The sequence below is a fragment of the Daucus carota genome, chromosome 3 (genome assembly GCF_001625215.2).
Source record: "Daucus carota subsp. sativus chromosome 3, DH1 v3.0, whole genome shotgun sequence".
NCBI classification, from domain to species: Eukaryota; Viridiplantae; Streptophyta; class Magnoliopsida; order Apiales; family Apiaceae; genus Daucus; species Daucus carota.
Genome location: NC_030383.2, coordinates 12,342,082 through 12,361,122, shown reverse-complemented (window position 1 = coordinate 12,361,122; position 19,041 = coordinate 12,342,082). Strand labels below are relative to the sequence as shown.

General features: G+C 35.4%; 2 protein-coding genes and 1 non-coding gene across 5 annotated transcripts; 1 reads left to right on the top strand and 2 right to left on the bottom strand.

Moving 5' to 3' along the window:
• Positions 1–1,911: 1,911 nt before the first annotated feature.
• Positions 1,912–11,092, bottom strand: LOC108213361 (endoglucanase 10). 2 transcript variants are annotated; one of them, XM_064090510.1, is made up of 11 exons: positions 10,791–11,092; positions 10,588–10,698; positions 10,415–10,507; positions 8,843–8,926; positions 6,275–7,747; positions 5,138–5,470; positions 4,414–4,697; positions 3,401–3,838; positions 3,148–3,283; positions 2,592–2,758; positions 1,912–2,490 (listed from the first exon to the last, which is right to left on the bottom strand). In XM_064090510.1, the coding sequence occupies exons 6-11, from the start codon at positions 5,352–5,354 to the stop codon at positions 2,158–2,160; spliced, it is 1,575 nt and encodes a 524-aa protein (XP_063946580.1). In that variant the 5' UTR covers positions 5,355–5,470; positions 6,275–7,747; positions 8,843–8,926; positions 10,415–10,507; positions 10,588–10,698; positions 10,791–11,092; the 3' UTR covers positions 1,912–2,157. The 2 variants fall into 2 exon arrangements, with proteins under 2 accessions (XP_063946580.1, XP_017240638.1); XM_017385149.2 differs by adding an exon at positions 8,599–8,650 and having other exon boundaries at positions 8,843–10,698.
• Positions 11,093–11,228: 136 nt separating this feature from the next.
• LOC108215109 (probable diphthine methyl ester synthase) lies at positions 11,229–15,154 on the bottom strand. Of its 2 annotated transcripts, none has more exons than XM_017387457.2 (7): positions 15,045–15,154; positions 14,582–14,779; positions 14,357–14,481; positions 12,483–12,712; positions 12,020–12,059; positions 11,834–11,925; positions 11,229–11,622 (listed from the first exon to the last, which is right to left on the bottom strand). In XM_017387457.2, exons 2-7 carry the CDS (start codon positions 14,729–14,731, stop codon positions 11,414–11,416), a joined length of 846 nt encoding a protein of 281 aa, XP_017242946.1. In that variant the 5' UTR covers positions 14,732–14,779; positions 15,045–15,154; the 3' UTR covers positions 11,229–11,413. The 2 variants fall into 2 exon arrangements, with proteins under 2 accessions (XP_017242946.1, XP_063946581.1); XM_064090511.1 differs by having other exon boundaries at positions 14,582–14,765; positions 15,045–15,119.
• Positions 15,155–15,173: 19 nt separating this feature from the next.
• TRNAS-UGA (transfer RNA serine (anticodon UGA)) lies at positions 15,174–15,254 on the top strand. Its single transcript has one exon. It is a non-coding gene; the product is annotated as a tRNA-Ser (tRNA).
• The last annotated feature ends 3,787 nt before the right edge of the window (positions 15,255–19,041 follow it).

Genomic DNA, 19,041 nt, shown 5'->3' with positions numbered 1-19,041 from the left:
AAAAACACACGGAAATATAAAGCTGGACCCTCTGCAGTCTGTTCTTACTCAAAGTCAGTGACTCAATAGCTAGCCATGGAAGCCTGTAACATGTTACAGGTAGAAAATGACCCCCTTTGTTCAGAACATGCAAGCCATGTTACCATTGCCCCCAGCTCTCTTCAAAACCCACAGCTTTTATGTACATTGTGTTTCACATCAGCATATGAAATGTGTACAATTCTATATTTACAGAGCACTGCTTGCTCGTACAGATTTATCAATTTCGGGTCTACACAACATTTATTAAAGACTTAAATGGAGGAAAATAAAGGAACTGACTGCACTATGCAGCAACTCTCTACCAGCCACCATGAGGTCGCCCCGATAAATAATAATCATGTCGAACCATGCAAAATTATAAATATTGCCGAGTCTGAAATTTGGAAACGTACAAGGTACCTATGTTGGCCAGTTACAGACTTACAGGTTACAGCCGTATTCAGATAATATGTGCGGTAAATATCCTTGGTATAAAATAAAACCTAGTGTTATGCAGAGACAATGAGATCATAGAATATGAGAAACTGCACACATGTTCTGTTGCGGAAGAATCCTTTGTCTAAATTATAATTAAGGGGAAAACAAACAAAGGGGAGGCCTTGACAGCTCAAGTTGTAACGCGGGACACTAAAGGACTTACGGACGTACCTCAACCATAGACCTCATCACATGTACTGCATAAACATTAAGACGAAGCATTAATGTGTGACCTGCCTAATATAAGGCACAACTGTTAGCATATCAACCGGGAAACAACATTCTACATTGAGGGTCCTTGCCAGGTTGGATGATTGTTGCTTTGGTCAAAAATATCATACAGTTTCAGCAACAACAGTCTCCAGCTTCCTCTACATAATTTCGATACGTTTGTATCATCTCTGATGGCAGCATGTAACTACTACCAACCCAATAACTACGTTGTAAAAGGCAACACCAATCGCTCAAGCATATCCGGTGTGTCTCACTCAGATAAATAGAACGTACGAATCTCTACCTTTACCTCTCGTCCAAGGACTTGAGAGACTGTTTTCTGCAGACCCAGGATTCTCTTAAATAGAATAATCTATTTCAAATAGCATATAAATTCAGAAGAAAAAACAGTACATCTCGTGGAGATCAATCCCTACCCTTGAGTCCATTAAACAAAGAAAAGCTTGGGAACTGATTATGGGGAAAATAGATAGTGTTTTATGAAAGAATCAACTTAATAGTGGAAAATATGAACATTCTAATAATCCAAACTGCAATTAATCATGTGCTGAATCTTTGAAAGGCTCAGGCATGGGTAGGGATCAAATTGGACAACTTGGGCCTCTTTGACCTTACTCCAAGAAAGAGTTGGGCTTTATCAATTGTTTTATATCTCTATTTCCCTCTTCAAACAGGCTCCCATCTTCTCATTACAGTATGGAGTATGGACCCTCTCTCTTCCAATTTCAGTCCCATTCCACATTAATTTTCCTTCTAGTTGAACCATGGAAGGAACATATTAAAGTTGGAATGCGGTGAATGAAGAAATAAAAGGCTACGTATTAAAGTTGGAAAGCAGTGATAATTGGAGAAATAGAAGTTTGCTGTTATATTGTACTGATGCGCGATGAAGAAGATCAGAAGTGGAAGCAGTTAAGCAACTAATTAAAAATGAATAATGTTATAGCGAAAAATCAGAGCATTGACAAGGTTTGCTTGCAGATGATCCGAGTAGGAGGAAGGAAACATTCATTCGACATCACTAACAAGTTTCTAAAAAATATTCATGGAATAAAAACATACCTACATTGGTTGCACAGATCAAAGTCACAAAAACCCAATCCAGTAAGCTACAAAGTTACCCAATCAAAGTAGTGCATCAGTAACTATAGTGGACTGAAAAAGTTGGTTCATAGAGCTGTTCTACATGTCCCAGTTAGTTCTTTCATGTAAGGAGATGTGTGCCAACACTTGTTGGACCATTTACACTAGATAGAGTGAAAGGTCACCTCAATGAATATACTATACTTGTAACGTGAGGTACGTTTGAAGCATTTGTTTATAAAATTTACTTCAATCCAAGTTTCGAGCTTAATTACAAATAATGTATATAATCTGGATTGAATAATCTGTTAGGTGTTTGCTTTAGGTGAAGGATCGAACCACAGAAGAGGTAGTAACCAAACCTGACAGAAGACCAGCTATCAAGGCACTGTTATATGTGCTTGGTTCAGCTTGCATTGAATTGTTCCGAGAATCAATATAGGTTTCATTCAAAAATGGTCCTCCGACTAGTGCTCCAACTGCAACGTTGGGGTTAGGCTCTTTTGAATCAAGCCACTTCCAGCCCTCAGAGCAAGTTGGCTTCTCATCAGCCGGAATAGAAGCTCCTCTATGGTGCACGTACTTTGGATATTTATCTCCGTAGCCCACAAGATAACTCATTTTCATCGGATTGTTGCCCAAGACATAATCAACCTACCAAATGTCAGTAATGCAGGATTAGGTATGTGCAAAAATTCTTTGGTACACTGTCATGCAAGTTGTACACTGTATATCAATTCTTGATATTAACACACCTGTGACATGGCAAACTGTCGAAGATCAAGAGGTGAAAAAGAATCGTCATCACACGTTATTTTTGCTGTCCGGGATGACAGCATGTAGTCACTGAAAATGACTGTTAAAAGTGCAGAAGCCATGGGCTGCTGCAAGGAGTTCCATTCAGAAACCCATATAAGACCACCTGTATTCAATAGACTGATTAGTATTAAGCTGGAGGTACCAACAAAACTAAGTATATTTGCGTCAAACACAGTCTTTTCATAGCTAAATACTTCATTATGCATGCATGAATCATGATCTTCTAGAGGTCCGTATATAACTAGATCTTAAGCTCAGAACACATGGGGCTTTCCTTGCTCCTTGCTTAAACGTTTTATGTGTCAATAGGGCACCCATTTTGTAAGCATTATGGTGGTAGCCTCATACATGGTGCAGCTAGAACTCATACTATAACCATATGTCATATGAGTGCTTACACATGAATCACTATACAAGCATGAGATAAAAAATACTATTGAGGTGTTTCATGAGAAATATATCAAACGAACAAGGCAACAGAGTGGACATTACTCTCTGTTCTGCTGTCTGAAGCTTTTGGAGATTTAGGTAGGATGTTGCACATAATTGCCTCCGCAGTTTCTCTGTACTTTTTGACGTTATCTGATCTGGATTCATCTCCAAAGAAGCCTACTCTGGAAAGCAAAACCTGCATAAAAATGCAAATTCAAACTGTTGAGAACTATATTCTATTCAATGTCTAAATTGAGTGACTGCCCTATAACACCATTGCACTACAGTTGAAGTCACAAGAATAGAACCATACATGAGCCCCAGGTAACTTGTCGTCCCAGCTGAACCACGTTGGATTACCCCACCTAGCAAATGATCTTCCATTTTTCCCTGTCACATAAGCCATGTACGTTTGATTCCCTGTTGCATGATAGAGCCAAGCAGCTGCCCATAGGAGCTCATCACCGTAGCTAGTTGAATTGTAGTACGTCTGCACATCAGGAAGGCTCTCACTGTAGGCACCTCTATTCTTATCTGCGAAAGTAAATAGTTGCTGGGCATGCTTAAGAAGTGAGCTTGAATATGTAGAATCACTCGACTTAAAAACTAGTGATGCAGATGCCATTGCTGCTGCAGTTTCAGCTGCTACATCTGATCCTGGGGCAGAAGTGTTAACCTGAGAAAGAGGTCTTTTCTCGGTCATATCTTCAGGCCTATTCCAACATTTATGGTCTGCTTCTGGGTCGCCCACCTGACCAAATGAAGTGAGAGTATGGAAGACAAACTAATCTCTTAAATGACTATGTACTAGATCAACTTACTGCAAAGCTGCCCTATGGACGGGGAATCGTTGAGTACCCATCATAGACACTTAGGATAAGTATGTGTATAGTCTAGCAATGTTAACATATATACCCAGATTTTTATCATTACATTAGTTATTGGTTCTTATCGGAACTGAAGAATTTTTCTTCTGAATTTTAAATATCGCAGGAATATAAACATCAAACTGAAACCTTGGATCTATCACACAAGTACTTCCCTTGCCAAGATACACATTCAAAAACACACAAAAATTATATAATTTAAACCATAGTTGTAACTCCATGCAATACTATGAGTACGTGTATATGTTTTCTAATTTTGGAGGTTCCAGATGGCTATATGACAGTCATGACTCCTGACTAAAATTTCTAAGTAATTCCATAATGCTCAATGTGCATATTCATAAAGGAAAAACGAGAACATCAATAGCAAAGAAGGAAACGACAAATATGTAGCAGGTGATGCATGGGGAGACAAAAGTCATTAAAGTTGAAGAGTAACCTGAACATAGAGCACATCATCGGAAGCATGAGCATTTACTAGGTAATCAGTGATCCACCTGAGGGAATTTTGAGCAGGCTCCAACTGACCCACTGCTTCCATTTGATCCCCATACTCGAGGATGCTCCATGATAGAATAGTTGCAGTGAAAGCCATGGGAAATCCAAACTTCATATGATCCCCAGCATCATACAGTCCTTTACTAAGATCCACCTTGGCCTCCTTTCCATCATCAAGAGCTGAATCTCCCCTCCAATTTATCTTATTATCCACTAATTTACCCGCTGCAAATGCAACAGACATATTAGTTCACAGTCAGCTTCTACACAAATGTTAACAAGTCACAACTTGTTTATATAACCTACTAATGCTAATTGCTACATATGATTACAACAATCAACCAACAAGAAAGTTGGCAATAAAGCAACAAACATCTTGTGTAATTTATACAATCAACATATTGTTTTCTTTTTTTTTCCCTCTTCGCATATCACTAAAGTATCTACTGACAGAAACAAACAATTAAGTTTCAAATTTGAGCTTAATTTTCAAGTTAATGAAAAGCACAGTATACTGATACTAAACCATAGATTTCCAATGTGACCGAGTAGGAAGCATGCATGGTCTAGAGGGCAAACACGTCCATGAATGGCAAAACATTATGCATTAATGAAACCAAGAATTAATACTTAATAAAGAGCATAAATAGGGAAAGGAAGGTTACATTTTTGGACATCAAAGAACTGGAGAGCAACCTTGAGAGCATCAGAGTATTTACGATTAATGGCGCCAGGGGCACCAGGAACAGGAGCAGCCGAGTCCTTATCAGAAAACAGATTTTTCTCATGAATGACCATATAAATAGCAAATGCAATAACACCCAATACAATCAACACAAGTATCCACCCAAACCATCCTCTACATTTCCCAGACTCTCCCATTGATTTCGGGGAAATGATCAATAAATATTTCGCAAATCCTCAAGATTTCGAAAACCCAACACAAACTAAGCCTGCACTGCGCAATGCAAGGCAAAACTCAGCAAATTTCAGCATCTCTGTAAAAAAGACATGAAACCTTAGGCAGTCACTGGATGTGAAAATTTGGTGTTTTTGTATGTGGGGTTTTCAGAACGAGGATGTAAAAAAATTGTGCTATAGAAATGGAGGAAAGGTAGAGGAAGGCAAATCTTGGTTTGGCAATTACTTGCTTAATATTAGCTGTATCAAAACTGATTTTCTAATCTCAGACTATGTTACCTCCGTCAAAATCAATCAACACATTTTGTAACTTTTTAGTATAAGAGAAAATTGATATCCTAATTACTAAATATATAGTTCCATGCAAATGCAACAGATGTAAACTGCAAATATTAAGACTATGTCGCTGTCAACTGTTTATTGTTGTCTTACTTGTTACATGCCGATGCACGAAGCTTTCAATTTTCAACAAATGGCTTGTTAAAATTGCGCATTGCATGAACAGGATTTTACTGAACCCATGTTACCTTTTCGTGGGGATTCAAGATTCGAACCATAAAACATTTGAAGGATATTCGGTGGAGTGGTTAAAGGGATGCAGGTGGGCATAGAATTAACCAAACCGGCCCGTATAATTTATGGATAACCCGTGTATATATTAATAGATGAATGTCATTTTAGTCTAAAAATAATTTATATTAGGCTAAAAAAATATTAATTAAGCTTAAATAATAAATACTACAAAAGTAATATAAAATATTTATAATTTTTTATAAGTATATAACATTTTATATTATATCTACATGATTTCAGATAACTCGAATTTGACCAAAAATTGACCAGCTTTTTCAGGTTAATTTTTTTAACCCAAATGCACAAACCTCTAATCCAAATTCTGACAAGCTATCGATTCTGAATATCCATCCATCAGGATTTGTACCGTAAACGAAGACATGTTGAGTTTCCGATGTCGCCATGGTACCACGTTCCTCCATCTTATCCAACCCCTACGTAAGATCCTCGTCCCATATATGGGCTACCCGTCACTGTTCTGATTTCAACCCTCCTTGGCTCCTTCAGTAGAGCTCGCTTCCATTTTTTCAAATGTAATGTGATGAGAAGATTGTAAGTTTGTCAGCGTCGAACGTACCTCTGCCTGAAAAGTGTCTTGGTCTCCATCATATTAACCAAAACTCCTTGTTGTTCCCGAAAGTGAGCTAATTTCTCTTATAAACGAGTGATCACCGAGTCAAGATCACCCCCTTGTTTCCTAACAGACTCGTGTTGGGCCCTAGAGCAAGGATCCGACCAAAGAGTTTCTCATAGTCCCAAAATTGTTCTTTACAACCTGTATGACACCATTTCAGTGACCGTCGAGATTACTCGCTACATACTATGAGTCCATGATACCTCCGCTTGTTAAGCTGTGACACCATTTCAGCAACCTTCATTTCGAGATTACTCACTGCTTCCCCCTATACCTCCGGTCGTTAAACTGTTGGCAATGCCAGCGCCCAGCGCCATAAATGGAGTGGCTCTAATATCACTTGCAACGTTTTCCAGCTCGACCTTCGTACGGCCTTTGTCGATGAGATGATTTATACAGCCTTTGTTGGGCAGGTGATGGGTCTTCTATTACTGAAATGGGTGCCTTTGAGATCCCCGCCCCAATAACTCGGGGGAGGCAATGAGCTCACTTAACAGCCAGCCCTCCCTATTTCCACATTTTTTATAAAGATTTCAGCGGTTATATTCTATTTTTACCAGTCTTCTAACCTGGTCTCCGCACAGGAAACTGGAAGTACAGAACTTAAACTCCATTTTTGTTTTCCCGGAATTAGACAATCTGCATTTATGTTGCCTAAAAGCCAAAAGGTAATAAGCAGAGGTAAAACATTCCCTTTATATTTGCAACAGAAAATAGCAACTCACATCACTGATACAGAGTTAAACCACTGGGAAAAACATTCCTGTGTCAAATAAAACAACCTCCTTCCTATTATCTTGGAGTTATTGGGATCAGAAATCAAAACAATCTCACTCATGTTTGGCGTCTCAGCTGTCGGCCTGTAGCTTTGGTGAATTCCTCCAAAACAACATTACTGTTGTGATTATATGACACCATGCAATGGTTGAGATGAATAATATCACCTCGTTCCAAGGCATCACACTGTTCTCCCCAAAACTGCAATAGAACTGCGCTAGTTTCATCGGCCACCTTTGCAATGGATGTCTTGTGATGGGAATCTTATGCAGTCCTTCACCCAAGAAAATGAACTGCATGTTTACCCTGTTTTGCACTACCGGACCTCTGTCCTTCAAGAACACTATTGTAGTCATGCCACTCCCACTGCCTAAACATACAACAAGAACAAAGAAGTCAATCATCATCACTCACATTCCATAGGGTACTTGTGTGTTTGGCTGTAGAACTATATTAACTTCCAATCTGAATAAAAATCTAAGAACGTTTTGTCATATAAACCAGGATTGGCTTCAACTTCTAAAATTCTGTAGATGCCAGTAATCACACATGAATGTTTCCACTTACCAAAAGTTTGCCCGCAGATATTATACATGAATGAAAACAACAAGAATAATGAATTGAACACTACTTCAATTACAGAAGGTGTTCATCTAATGGAACGAACCCAAATACGCAAAATCTATATATTATAATTAACTTTACTGTACATGATCGTTTTGACCTTGTTTTCCATCTATCTGACTTTTCCAATTACAGATGGTATTAATCACACTAAATAATTTACAGTAATGTAAGCAAGTGAAGGAAATTAGTCCGAGTTAAAGCAAGGACACCTTTAACACTAAATATTTCAAACAATATGAAACATTTTAAAACTTGTTGAATTATGCTTCAATATTTATTAGAGGCTGATTTGGTGGCAAGAATCGGTACAAAAAATGTTAGCGATTGTTATGTTGCTAATTATGTTAGGACAATTATGTTTGCATTTATTTCTTTATTTCAGTTTTTATTTTGTAGGCTTTACAAAGGACATGATCCTTAAAGAATAACATATATTAAACCCCATCAAGCGTCTATCAAATATATCACATCTTCTTGATTATGTCTTGTTGTGCTATATCTCTCTTTTTATTTGTCTATAAATCAAAAACCAACAAAACCAGATAACGTAGTAATATAAACATTTGAAACTATTAACCAAGTTAAGTATCTTACCTAAACAATTTAAAATGCCAGATGATAACCATTTAGAAGACATCTAGCTACGCTGCAATACACAGCTGACAATATATCAAACAGCGCGACTGACCACTTATTAAATATTAACTAATTCATCTACCATCAGACTCAAGCAAGCTGCTCTCTGATTGAGAATTCAAACAACATTGTATCAAATACTGGAGCCACCATCATGAAAACATAACATGCAAAATTTGACCAGAACGATGAACTCTTATACCTTTAGTCATCACTTATATTCCATAAGGTATTTTCAGCTGGCCAGTTCAGCGTGTTTGGCTGTATATATACACCAACTTCTCAACTGCAATAAAATCAGGAAATTTGTTTGATCAATAAAAGTAAATATGGCCTTATTTTCCTGTAATTCTAAAAACCAATTTAAGCTAATTTACATTTGTTAAATAATAGATTACATATAATTATCTTCATCAACTGAATATGGCTTGTATAACACTTCTATGTTTTTATTTTCAAAGTATATTAGGTTTAGCGTTATTGAAATACTTTCCAGTGCATATAAGTTGCGAGTTTTTCTACACAAAAAGAATATCTATACATCATCCACCTAGTCTACCAAAAATTTAAAATCTCATCAACCTCATTTTGGTTCATACAGCTTTTATAAAAGAAGGAATCAGACCATGACCCCGTGTAGAAGAAGTGATCATACCTCTTTAAGATTTATTCTTATCTCTATCTTAATAAATAGATTCATATATATATATATAGGCAATTGAACATTGGTAGTGGTACCTAAAGCCAGCATTTTTGCCGACCTAGTGAATCATCATCAACAAGTGATTTTTAGTCAAATAATGTATTGGCATCTGAACAACTAAGAATCGCTATAGTCCTATAATACGCCTTTTCACCAACTAAGAATGGCTATATAGTCATATTACCCCTAATGTCTCTGTAGTTAAAACTTACACTTTGACTCCATATTGCAAAAGTAAAATTAATAATTTTCTATGAAAGTTTTTATATCCAGAAGTAAAGATCACTCCACAGTCCTCCATGCAGAATCCAAACCATCGCACCATCTCTGAGCTGCGACTTAAAAAAGATGTAGAAGAGATTTCCTTAAAATCACTAGCGGCTACGCATACCCCAAATTTGATCCATGAATATAATTTACATGTCAATTACTATATGTGGATCCAAAAGACAGAGTAAGGACAACACCCGATGGGATGTGGCCTAGCCATTATCTAAAACAATATAGAGCCAATGCTAAACCCAGAATAGTTGGTTAAACTTGAGGGAAATCTGTGCATCAATCTAATTACTTGAATCAGATTCTTTATTATTTGGTATAAGCTTGACCAGGGAAATGTGTAAATTTTCCATATGTGCTGATTAGGATTGTTATTGAGTGTTACTGAACACAAGTAAGAAGACCCTATTTGTTTTCTATTGAAATACTATGTCACCTGTCTATATGAGAGCTCGATCAGTTATGAAGTACAAAAAGCCTTCAGGCAGCACAGACCTAACACTTTCTAAAAATATATAAACAAAAGATAAGCAGTAGCATTGCAAAACATACCAGGTCATAAGTATTAGAAACATCACTTCTTGAACTAAACATATCCACATACTATTAGATGCTTTTTTTCAAAGGAATAATATAAAAAAAAAAACCGTAATGCTATTCAAGGTTGGGTGCCAGAATAGAAGTTCTAATGAATTCTATATAACTGCTATGGGGCTGAAAGCTCTTGTAATACTGACTTTAATTATATGGTAAGATAAAGTAAAAAGCTTGAAAGACAAAGAATCAGCAAACCTGAGTCATTGTTCTAGCAACTAAAACAGTTTAAAACCTTAAGCAACCAGGTTTTGACGTGCAACTTGGGGGAGTCGAGAAACCTTTACAAATCTGGACAAAAACCATGACCAAACATTGCATCCTAATACAGTTATTTTCAGATTTATATATATAGATTTGTGTACAACTACCTGATTGATCCTCCGACCGATCCCAGTCATTTTCTCATGCATGCAAAGTGAGTAGATTTCGATCTCTACACGGGCTAACTGAATGTGGGCACAAGTGCACAACATTCAACACTGCAAGTATGTATCAATTCTTTGTTTACATAAGGTATGCTATATTTATATAGCTATAATTCCCAAGGTTTACAATGTTGAGCAAAATGTACCTTTTTACTTGTCATAAAGAATGTTGTAGTTCCCCTTCATAAACATGCTCCTTGGAACAGCCCATGGACCTCTGTTCGATTGTCATGAAGTGCTTGCACTGGCCGAGCAGCTGAGTGGTCTTCTGTTCTCAAAGTGCCAACAGTCAAGACCTCTCAGACTCCAAGCAAAGCTCACCTAAAGAAAGATCCAGAGTTGGCACCATTGATTACCCTTCCCATTACTGCAAGGCTGAACATATGTATTTTCTATAGACTAAAAGGCAAATCTGAAGAAACGCAGAAAATTTAATAGCTTCAGGAGAGCCACTCTTCTGTGTGAGTTTCGAAAAAGAGAGTGAAAGAATTGAAAACTGATAGCTTATTTTACAGATGACTAAATATACAACTGTGATTGACGTGCTAGGTATTCTGTATTGACGGCATTGATTACCATGCAAATGCAACATATAAATTGCTTACTCCAACATTTAATATAATACCACGTTACTACTCAAGTCATGTAACAGAATGGATTTTCAGCAACAAGCTAAAACTTGGGCCATACAACATATCAGTTTTCATTGTTTGTAAGATCTTTAGTATTAAACAAAATCAAAGTACAGGAATCTAATTTTGTTTAACAATCATTCCTTAGTTTGATCTAGATTTCCTGCAACTGTATAAAAGTCTAGCATTTCCTCTTCCACTGGATGAGTTTTGCCTACTATGACAAGGCAATGTAGAGGTGGACCGAAGTCAACCATGAGGAGTTGCTTCATTGAGCCTGCAATAACCATCTGATCTTCGCTTCCTAGTCGAGCAAGTCCAACACATGTAGTGTCCTCGGTATATGCTACAAATGACAAAAATATATAAATAAATAGTATTTATCATTTTAATTTCTTCCATTCTTTCAACAATTCATTTTTTAAACTCTAAACATTGCATAATAAATCACAAGAATAACAACAAAACAAATGGATCAATCCAATATTTGACAATCTTAGTAGAAATAACTACTTAACATTGATAAAAATATAAGCTTGGGGTCATAAAGGAACAACCTGATCCTCCACGTATTTGCTCAACCTCCAAGAGTTGCTCAATCGCAGTATTTATGCTCATGTATCTTGGTGGCTCATACTGCTTTTTTCCTCTGAAGATGAAAGGAAAAACAAAAATCTGTAGTAACTTGAATATTTGAGGAAAATACTAAATCTAAATACGGCAGCCGCAGCTGGATATCTAACCTGCACAAGGATTCCAATGTGGGCTCTTTTACACGTATATCTGCACATTTAGATACGCATAGTTCAAGTGAGTCAATTGCTAAAACCATATATTGCACCAGATGCATGGACAGTCCAAATACAAATGACTCCAAAAAGTAAAAACAATTTTCAAACGAATCTTACATACGCAAGGCACTTGTGTATTGTTGGTAACTCAAGCCCATGATATTGCTTATGAAATCATGCATAAAGAATCAGGTGTCAACCGGGACTTTTTTTTTTATACCCAGATATTACTCAGATAAGCAAAGAGCTTGGGAACTGGATTTAAACGACTAAGGAATGTATAAATAAACAACTAGAGCAATAGAGTCTTCAACTTTCATTTCCATCACCACGTGTGGCCAGAGAGATAAATGACAATGATTAATGACAGTCAATAAGTTTAATTTCCAGTAGCTCGAGTAGTAATATAATTTACCTAACAAGCAGAGAGTGTGTAATCCGAGTGTTCGGTTTTTTTGAATTTTCTCATAGAAACTATCTGGTCTCCATGTTTCAGTGAAAAAAGGTATGGAGACAGTTTCTCCATATCGGTACAGTTGTAAACCACAAACTCCAACTGCATTCATCACTGATGCATTATGTATCACCTTAACATCAACCTCTAACTTCTTTGCTCGAACAACAAGATCAGAGTGTGTTGTTGCACTACGTTGCACGAGAAAAACATATTAGAGTTAGTAAACATGAAGAGAACAAAATAAACACAAAGAACATGTGAATCACGGTCATGGTTGTCATGTCGGTCGACTAGTCGCGACTACTCGACGACTAGTCAACTAAGCGGTGAATGGATGTCGACTCAACTTTTCGACTAGCTGAATGTTGATATTTCGGCCGACTAGTCGACTAAGCGGTCGACTAGTCGAGCTGCTAAATTTCCTGCTTTGGTTTTCTCTGATTATATTTTCTGCTCTGTTTTTCTGCAATCTGCACAATAAGTTCTGCATAACTCTGTATATATTATTTCTGCGCATATTCGTTGCTTACTTGCTGCACTACCACATCACATCACAGTATCACACAATTGTTATATATCAGTTGTTACATATTTTACTTTGTTTTATTGTTATTTGTTAACTCTTTTCGCTTTCCATCATTCTCTTTAAGTTTTCGATTCCTAATTCCTTAAAATCTGAAATAAAACATTGTGGATGGTATTAGAACTTAAAAATCTAATTTACATGATATATGTGTGTGTGTGTGTGTGTCTATATATATATATATATATATAGGGTTGCACTCCACACAGAACACTTTAAAAAAAGAACACAGAACACTATCATAGTACTTTATATTTCACAAAGAATGATATGTTAAGGTTATAATTATATAGTTAAACACCATTTAAACTTAATATATGAAATCTAACATCCAAATTTATCCACATTATTACTATGAAATATTATAGAATCCAGAACAGAATCCAAAATAGAATCCAGAATAGAATCATATATATAATTTTTTGCACGAATAATTTTACATAGAATCATGGTATATTTAACCCAAATCTATTGTTAAACATGACGGATTCTATTATTATTCATAATAAAAAGTGAATCAGCTTAAAATTTGAAAAAAAAATTAAGTTTTAGATGAGATTCTATATTTGATTCTAAAGTGTTCTGTGTTGTTCTTCTTTTAAGAGTGTTCTTTTTTGAGCAATGCCATATATATATATATATATATATATATATATATATATATATATATATATATATATATATATATTATTTTTAATTTATAATAATATTTTTTTTTTCGACTAGTCTACGACTTGTCAATGATTAGTCGACTAGTTGATTAGACGGAGGTCCATCGACTCCCCTCGACTCATCGACGTGACAACCATGATCACGGTACTTAACTAGGTAGCATTGTAATAAAACTAAAAAGTGATTATAATAAGACGACTTACTAAGAGCATCTCCAAGGTGATAGAACCCTTAGGTAATATATTTGTGTGGAACAACTTGTAAAGAATTTGTAAAAAATGCAGCTCCCCAACCCACTATTCCCTTTGACTAAAATTTTAGATAACTGCATTTCATTGGGTATATTAATTGAACCACTATTCCCATAGGTAAATTTTAGCTGATCAATATTATAGCCAACCCAATTGGAGTGCCCACTACCCCCTGACTAATTTATTATCTATTATTTTAGCTATTACAATTGAAGAAGCTCTAAGACACCTTATAAAAAGTTAAACGAATAATAGGTTTAGACATAACAATTAGGTGCAGTTGCAGAGTTCAAAACATATATATTCGCACGAGTGCAGATATTTACCCAAAAGGGTCTCCAACCACAAGGAAAGCAACATCAGAATCCCGAGCTTCCAACAGCACATCATCTGCCTTCTCCTCTACCATTTCCCTATCCGCAAGCGTGACAGGTTTCCCATACAAACTTTCCTTAAAAAAATTATTGTATCAACAACGCCTCGAAATTAGTCTATCTATCAAAACAATCCAAATATGCACGGGTACAACATATCTCAAACAATAAAAGTACCAGAGTGGAAACTCCATTAGACGAGATCCCGAAAGACAGCAAGGAAGTATACGCCTCTATATAGACCTTCGAGCATTTCTTTATCGCGTCAAGACCTCGCAGAGTAATGTCTCTCTCGTCTCCCAAACCAAGACCGATAATGTACAACATTTTCTTCCGGCTTTCTAAAGAAATTCAAACTGGCCTATTGAAGTCAAGCTGCATAAGTACTCAACCAAATTACTACAACATTCAACTCATACTTGATATCTCACCGAAACAGAATTATTCAAATATTAATTAATTAAAAATACAAAGCTAATGCGATACAGATGAAAGTATCACATATGAACATTATATGAGCAAACAGCAGAAGAGTACTATTGTTATAGTTACAAGTATTAGTAAATTGTTGATATAGATACAGGTGGTTTGTATGTATATATGTATTAATCCATGGAAACTGAGATCAAAGAGCAAGTACCTGAACAGTTGAACTAGCAGAGCAGAGCAGAGCAGAAGCTGGGTTGAATCGGTGGATGCCTCTTTAAACCCTAGTTTTTGAATTTAGTAGAAAAGGATTAGTTTGTAAAGTTCTGTCAACGTCACATAAGTCGATATGTCCGAGTGGTTAAGGAGACAGACTTGAAATCTGTTGGGTTCGCCCGCGCAGGTTCGAACCCTGCTGTCGACGTTTTTCAACACCCGAATAGACATGGTTTTTCTGATATAAAATTACTTATACACATTGATTTTTTTAGTTTAATTTTTACTTAATATTTTATATATTTATATATGTTATAATTACTTTTCAGCATTAATTGTTACAATATTTTTATGTCACTATTTTTAAAGTCATACCAAACCTAGTTTCACCTAATTTTTTGTTACCAAACACATGTGTTTAAAATTTCATAATAAATAGTTTCGCAATTATTTTTTGTTATTATTTAATTCTAAATCCTGTCAACCAAACCATGCTTAAGAAAAAACGATCGTGGGTTTTTAAAGCATTTCGCTTTGTATATACTGCTTTCAAACAACATACGGTAAAGTCGAGCTGTGTCAAATTTGATCTTGGTTTTTGATGCATTAGCTATCATATTATTGCTGATGCAATTATGTATGGATGGGTTGGTCTTATTCGTCTTCTCCTTTTTCTATGCAAACAAAGGACATTACAACTTGATCTGTACTTAGATTAGAGATACATCGTATCGGGCTTCAAATAATTAGCAATAATGTTTTTGAGACAGAGAAGATAAAGAAAAGCGAAAAAAGAAAATTCCTTATACCCGAATAGACATGGTTTTTCTGATATAAAATTACTTATACACATTGATTTTTTTAGTTTAATTTTTACTTAATATTTTATATATTTATATATGTTATAATTACTTTTCAGCATTAATTGTTACAATATTTTTATGTCACTATTTTTAAAGTCATACCAAACCTAGTTTCACCTAATTTTTTGTTACCAAACACATGTGTTTAAAATTTCATAATAAATAGTTTCGCAATTATTTTTTGTTATTATTTAATTCTAAATCCTGTCAACCAAACCATGCTTAAGAAAAAACGATCGTGGGTTTTTAAAACATTTCGCTTTGTATATACTGCTTTCAAACAACATACGGTAAAGTCGAGCTGTGTCAAATTTGATCTTGGTTTTTGATGCATTAGCTATCATATTATTGCTGATGCAATTATGTATGGATGGGTTGGTCTTATTCGTCTTCTCCTTTTTCTATGCAAACAAAGGACATTACAACTTGATCTGTACTTAGATTAGAGATACATCGTATCGGGCTTCAAATAATTAGCAATAATGTTTTTGAGACAGAGAAGATAAAGAAAAGCGAAAAAAGAAAATTCCTTATACCCGAATAGACATGGTTTTTCTGATATAAAATTACTTATACACATTGATTTTTTTAGTTTAATTTTTACTTAATATTTTATATATTTATATATGTTATAATTACTTTTCAGCATTAATTGTTACAATATTTTTATGTCACTATTTTTAAAGTCATACCAAACCTAGTTTCACCTAATTTTTGTTACCAAACACATGTGTTTAAAATTTCATAATAAATAGTTTCGCAATTATTTTTTGTTATTATTTAATTCTAAATCCTGTCAACCAAACCATGCTTAAGAAAAAACGATCGTGGGTTTTTAAAGCATTTCGCTTTGTATATACTGCTTTCAAACAACATACGGTAAAGTCGAGCTGTGTCAAATTTGATCTTGGTTTTTGATGCATTAGCTATCATATTATTGCTGATGCAATTATGTATGGATGGGTTGGTCTTATTCGTCTTCTCCTTTTTCTATGCAAACAAAGGACATTACAACTTGATCTGTACTTAGATTAGAGATACATCGTATCGGGCTTCAAATAATTAGCAATAATGTTTTTGAGACAGAGAAGATAAAGAAAAGCGAAAAAAGAAAATTCCTTATACCCGAATAGACATGGTTTTTCTGATATAAAATTACTTATACACATTGATTTTTTTAGTTTAATTTTTACTTAATATTTTATATATTTATATATGTTATAATTACTTTTCAGCATTAATTGTTACAATATTTTTATGTCACTATTTTTAAAGTCATACCAAACCTAGTTTCACCTAATTTTTTGTTACCAAACACATGTGTTTAAAATTTCATAATAAATAGTTTCGCAATTATTTTTTGTTATTATTTAATTCTAAATCCTGTCAACCAAACCATGCTTAAGAAAAAACGATCGTGGGTTTTTAAAGCATTTCGCTTTGTATATACTGCTTTCAAACAACATACGGTAAAGTCGAGCTGTGTCAAATTTGATCTTGGTTTTTGATGCATTAGCTATCATATTATTGCTGATGCAATTATGTATGGATGGGTTGGTCTTATTCGTCTTCTCCTTTTTCTATGCAAACAAAGGACATTACAACTTGATCTGTACTTAGATTAGAGATACATCGTATCGGGCTTCAAATAATTAGCAATAATGTTTTTGAGACAGAGAAGATAAAGAAAAGCGAAAAAAGAAAATTCCTTAAAGGTATAATCACTTTTGATGCTGAAGCTGCAGAGAATACAAAGAGATAAGAAAAGGCTGAATGTATAAAAACAATCCAGCATTTGACAAGTCCTCATGCCCACATGCCAGGTTTTCGCATTCTAATACACCCACGACAATTAGGGACCCGATATGGCGATATGCACACTATGATTTTTTTCTTCTTTTTCGTCGAGTATTACTCGGATATTTGAACAGGTTGTACGAGATTTTGTGTTGAACAATATGTGAAAATTAAATAGATTAAAATCATGTTTGTTTATTTAAACAAAGATGATAATTTAATAATAATGTCTATACCAGTGATCGATTTGAAAATCGTATGTTCTCTAATTAAGCGATACTTTGAAGATAATATACATATATATACAAGTACTTAAGTGTCCGCTTCATGTATTTTCGTTGAATTATTGGGTGCGTTTTTTATCATGCCCTCATGAAACTATCGCTTGGACTATCGGCCCGTGAAAATTAAATAGATTAAGAAATCATGTTAATGTGTAAAATCTGATAACATCGAGATATATATATATATATATATATATATATATATATATATATATATATATATAAGGCTCATGATCAAATAGAAACCAATCTTAAAATAGAAACTAGAAATCAATACAAGTTGGTGATATTCTCAGTACAATTTAGTGATATTTTCTTTAAGATTTAGTGATATGTGTTGCAGGAATTAGTGAAAACTTAATCTCCAGATATGTTCCAGCTTAGAATCTCCAGATCTGTTCATGTTTTCGATTCAGATGGTGGTGATAGTGGTGGAGATGGTGGAGGTGAAGATGGAGATGGTGGAGGTGAATGTGGAGATGGCGGAAGGATGATTGTAGCGGAGGTTTGGGTGGCTTGAAGTGGGGGGTTGGAGCGTTGCCGGAATAGTGGCGGCTCCGCATTTGAAGTTGAGTCGAGGTGGAGAAAGAAGTATGAACGGAGTTGAAGCATCGATTAAGATGGGGTTGGTGAAGATGGAGGTTTGGAGGTTGTGTTGTTAGAGAAATAATGGAGGTGGAGGTGGTGGTAGAGATGGAGGTGGAGGTTATGGAGGGGGCGGGCGGCATAGAGGTGGTAGTGGTTATGAAGGAGGCGACGACGGAGGTGGTGGTAGTGAAGGTGGAGTTGGTGAAGATGGAGGTGGGTTTGGTGAAGATGGAGGTGGAGGTGGAGGTGGAGATGAGGTTGTTTAAGAATTTAGTGGTATTTGCTTTAGGATTTTGTGATATTTCAGCTTGGTTTTTAGTTTCTAGGATAAGGAGGTTTTTATTGGAGTAAAACTCTATATATATAGGGGGAGGTTCAAAAGAGACGGAGCCTTAGCGAGAGACAAAAGAGACGTGATTTCTATCCGTTGGATAGTCTTGATCATGTGATCAAATTAAATACT

Coding starts and splice junctions, on each gene's coding strand:
- LOC108213361 (XM_017385149.2), bottom strand. CDS start 5,354: ATGGGAGAGTCTGGGAAATGTAGAGGATGGTTTGGGTGGATACTTGTG. Junction 3,839..4,413: donor ATGATGTGCTCTATGTTCAG/GTTACTCTTCAA, acceptor TCATTTGGTCAG/GTGGGCGACCCAGAAGCAGA. Junction 3,284..3,400: donor ACAAGTTACCTGGGGCTCAT/GTATGGTTCTAT, acceptor ATTTTTATGCAG/GTTTTGCTTTCCAGAGTAGG.
- LOC108215109 (XM_017387457.2), bottom strand. CDS start 14,731: ATGTTGTACATTATCGGTCTTGGTTTGGGAGACGAGAGAGACATTACT. Junction 14,482..14,581: donor CTAATGGAGTTTCCACTCTG/GTACTTTTATTG, acceptor AATTTTTTTAAG/GAAAGTTTGTATGGGAAACC. Junction 12,060..12,482: donor ACACACTCTCTGCTTGTTAG/GTAAATTATATT, acceptor CTAAATGTGCAG/ATATACGTGTAAAAGAGCCC.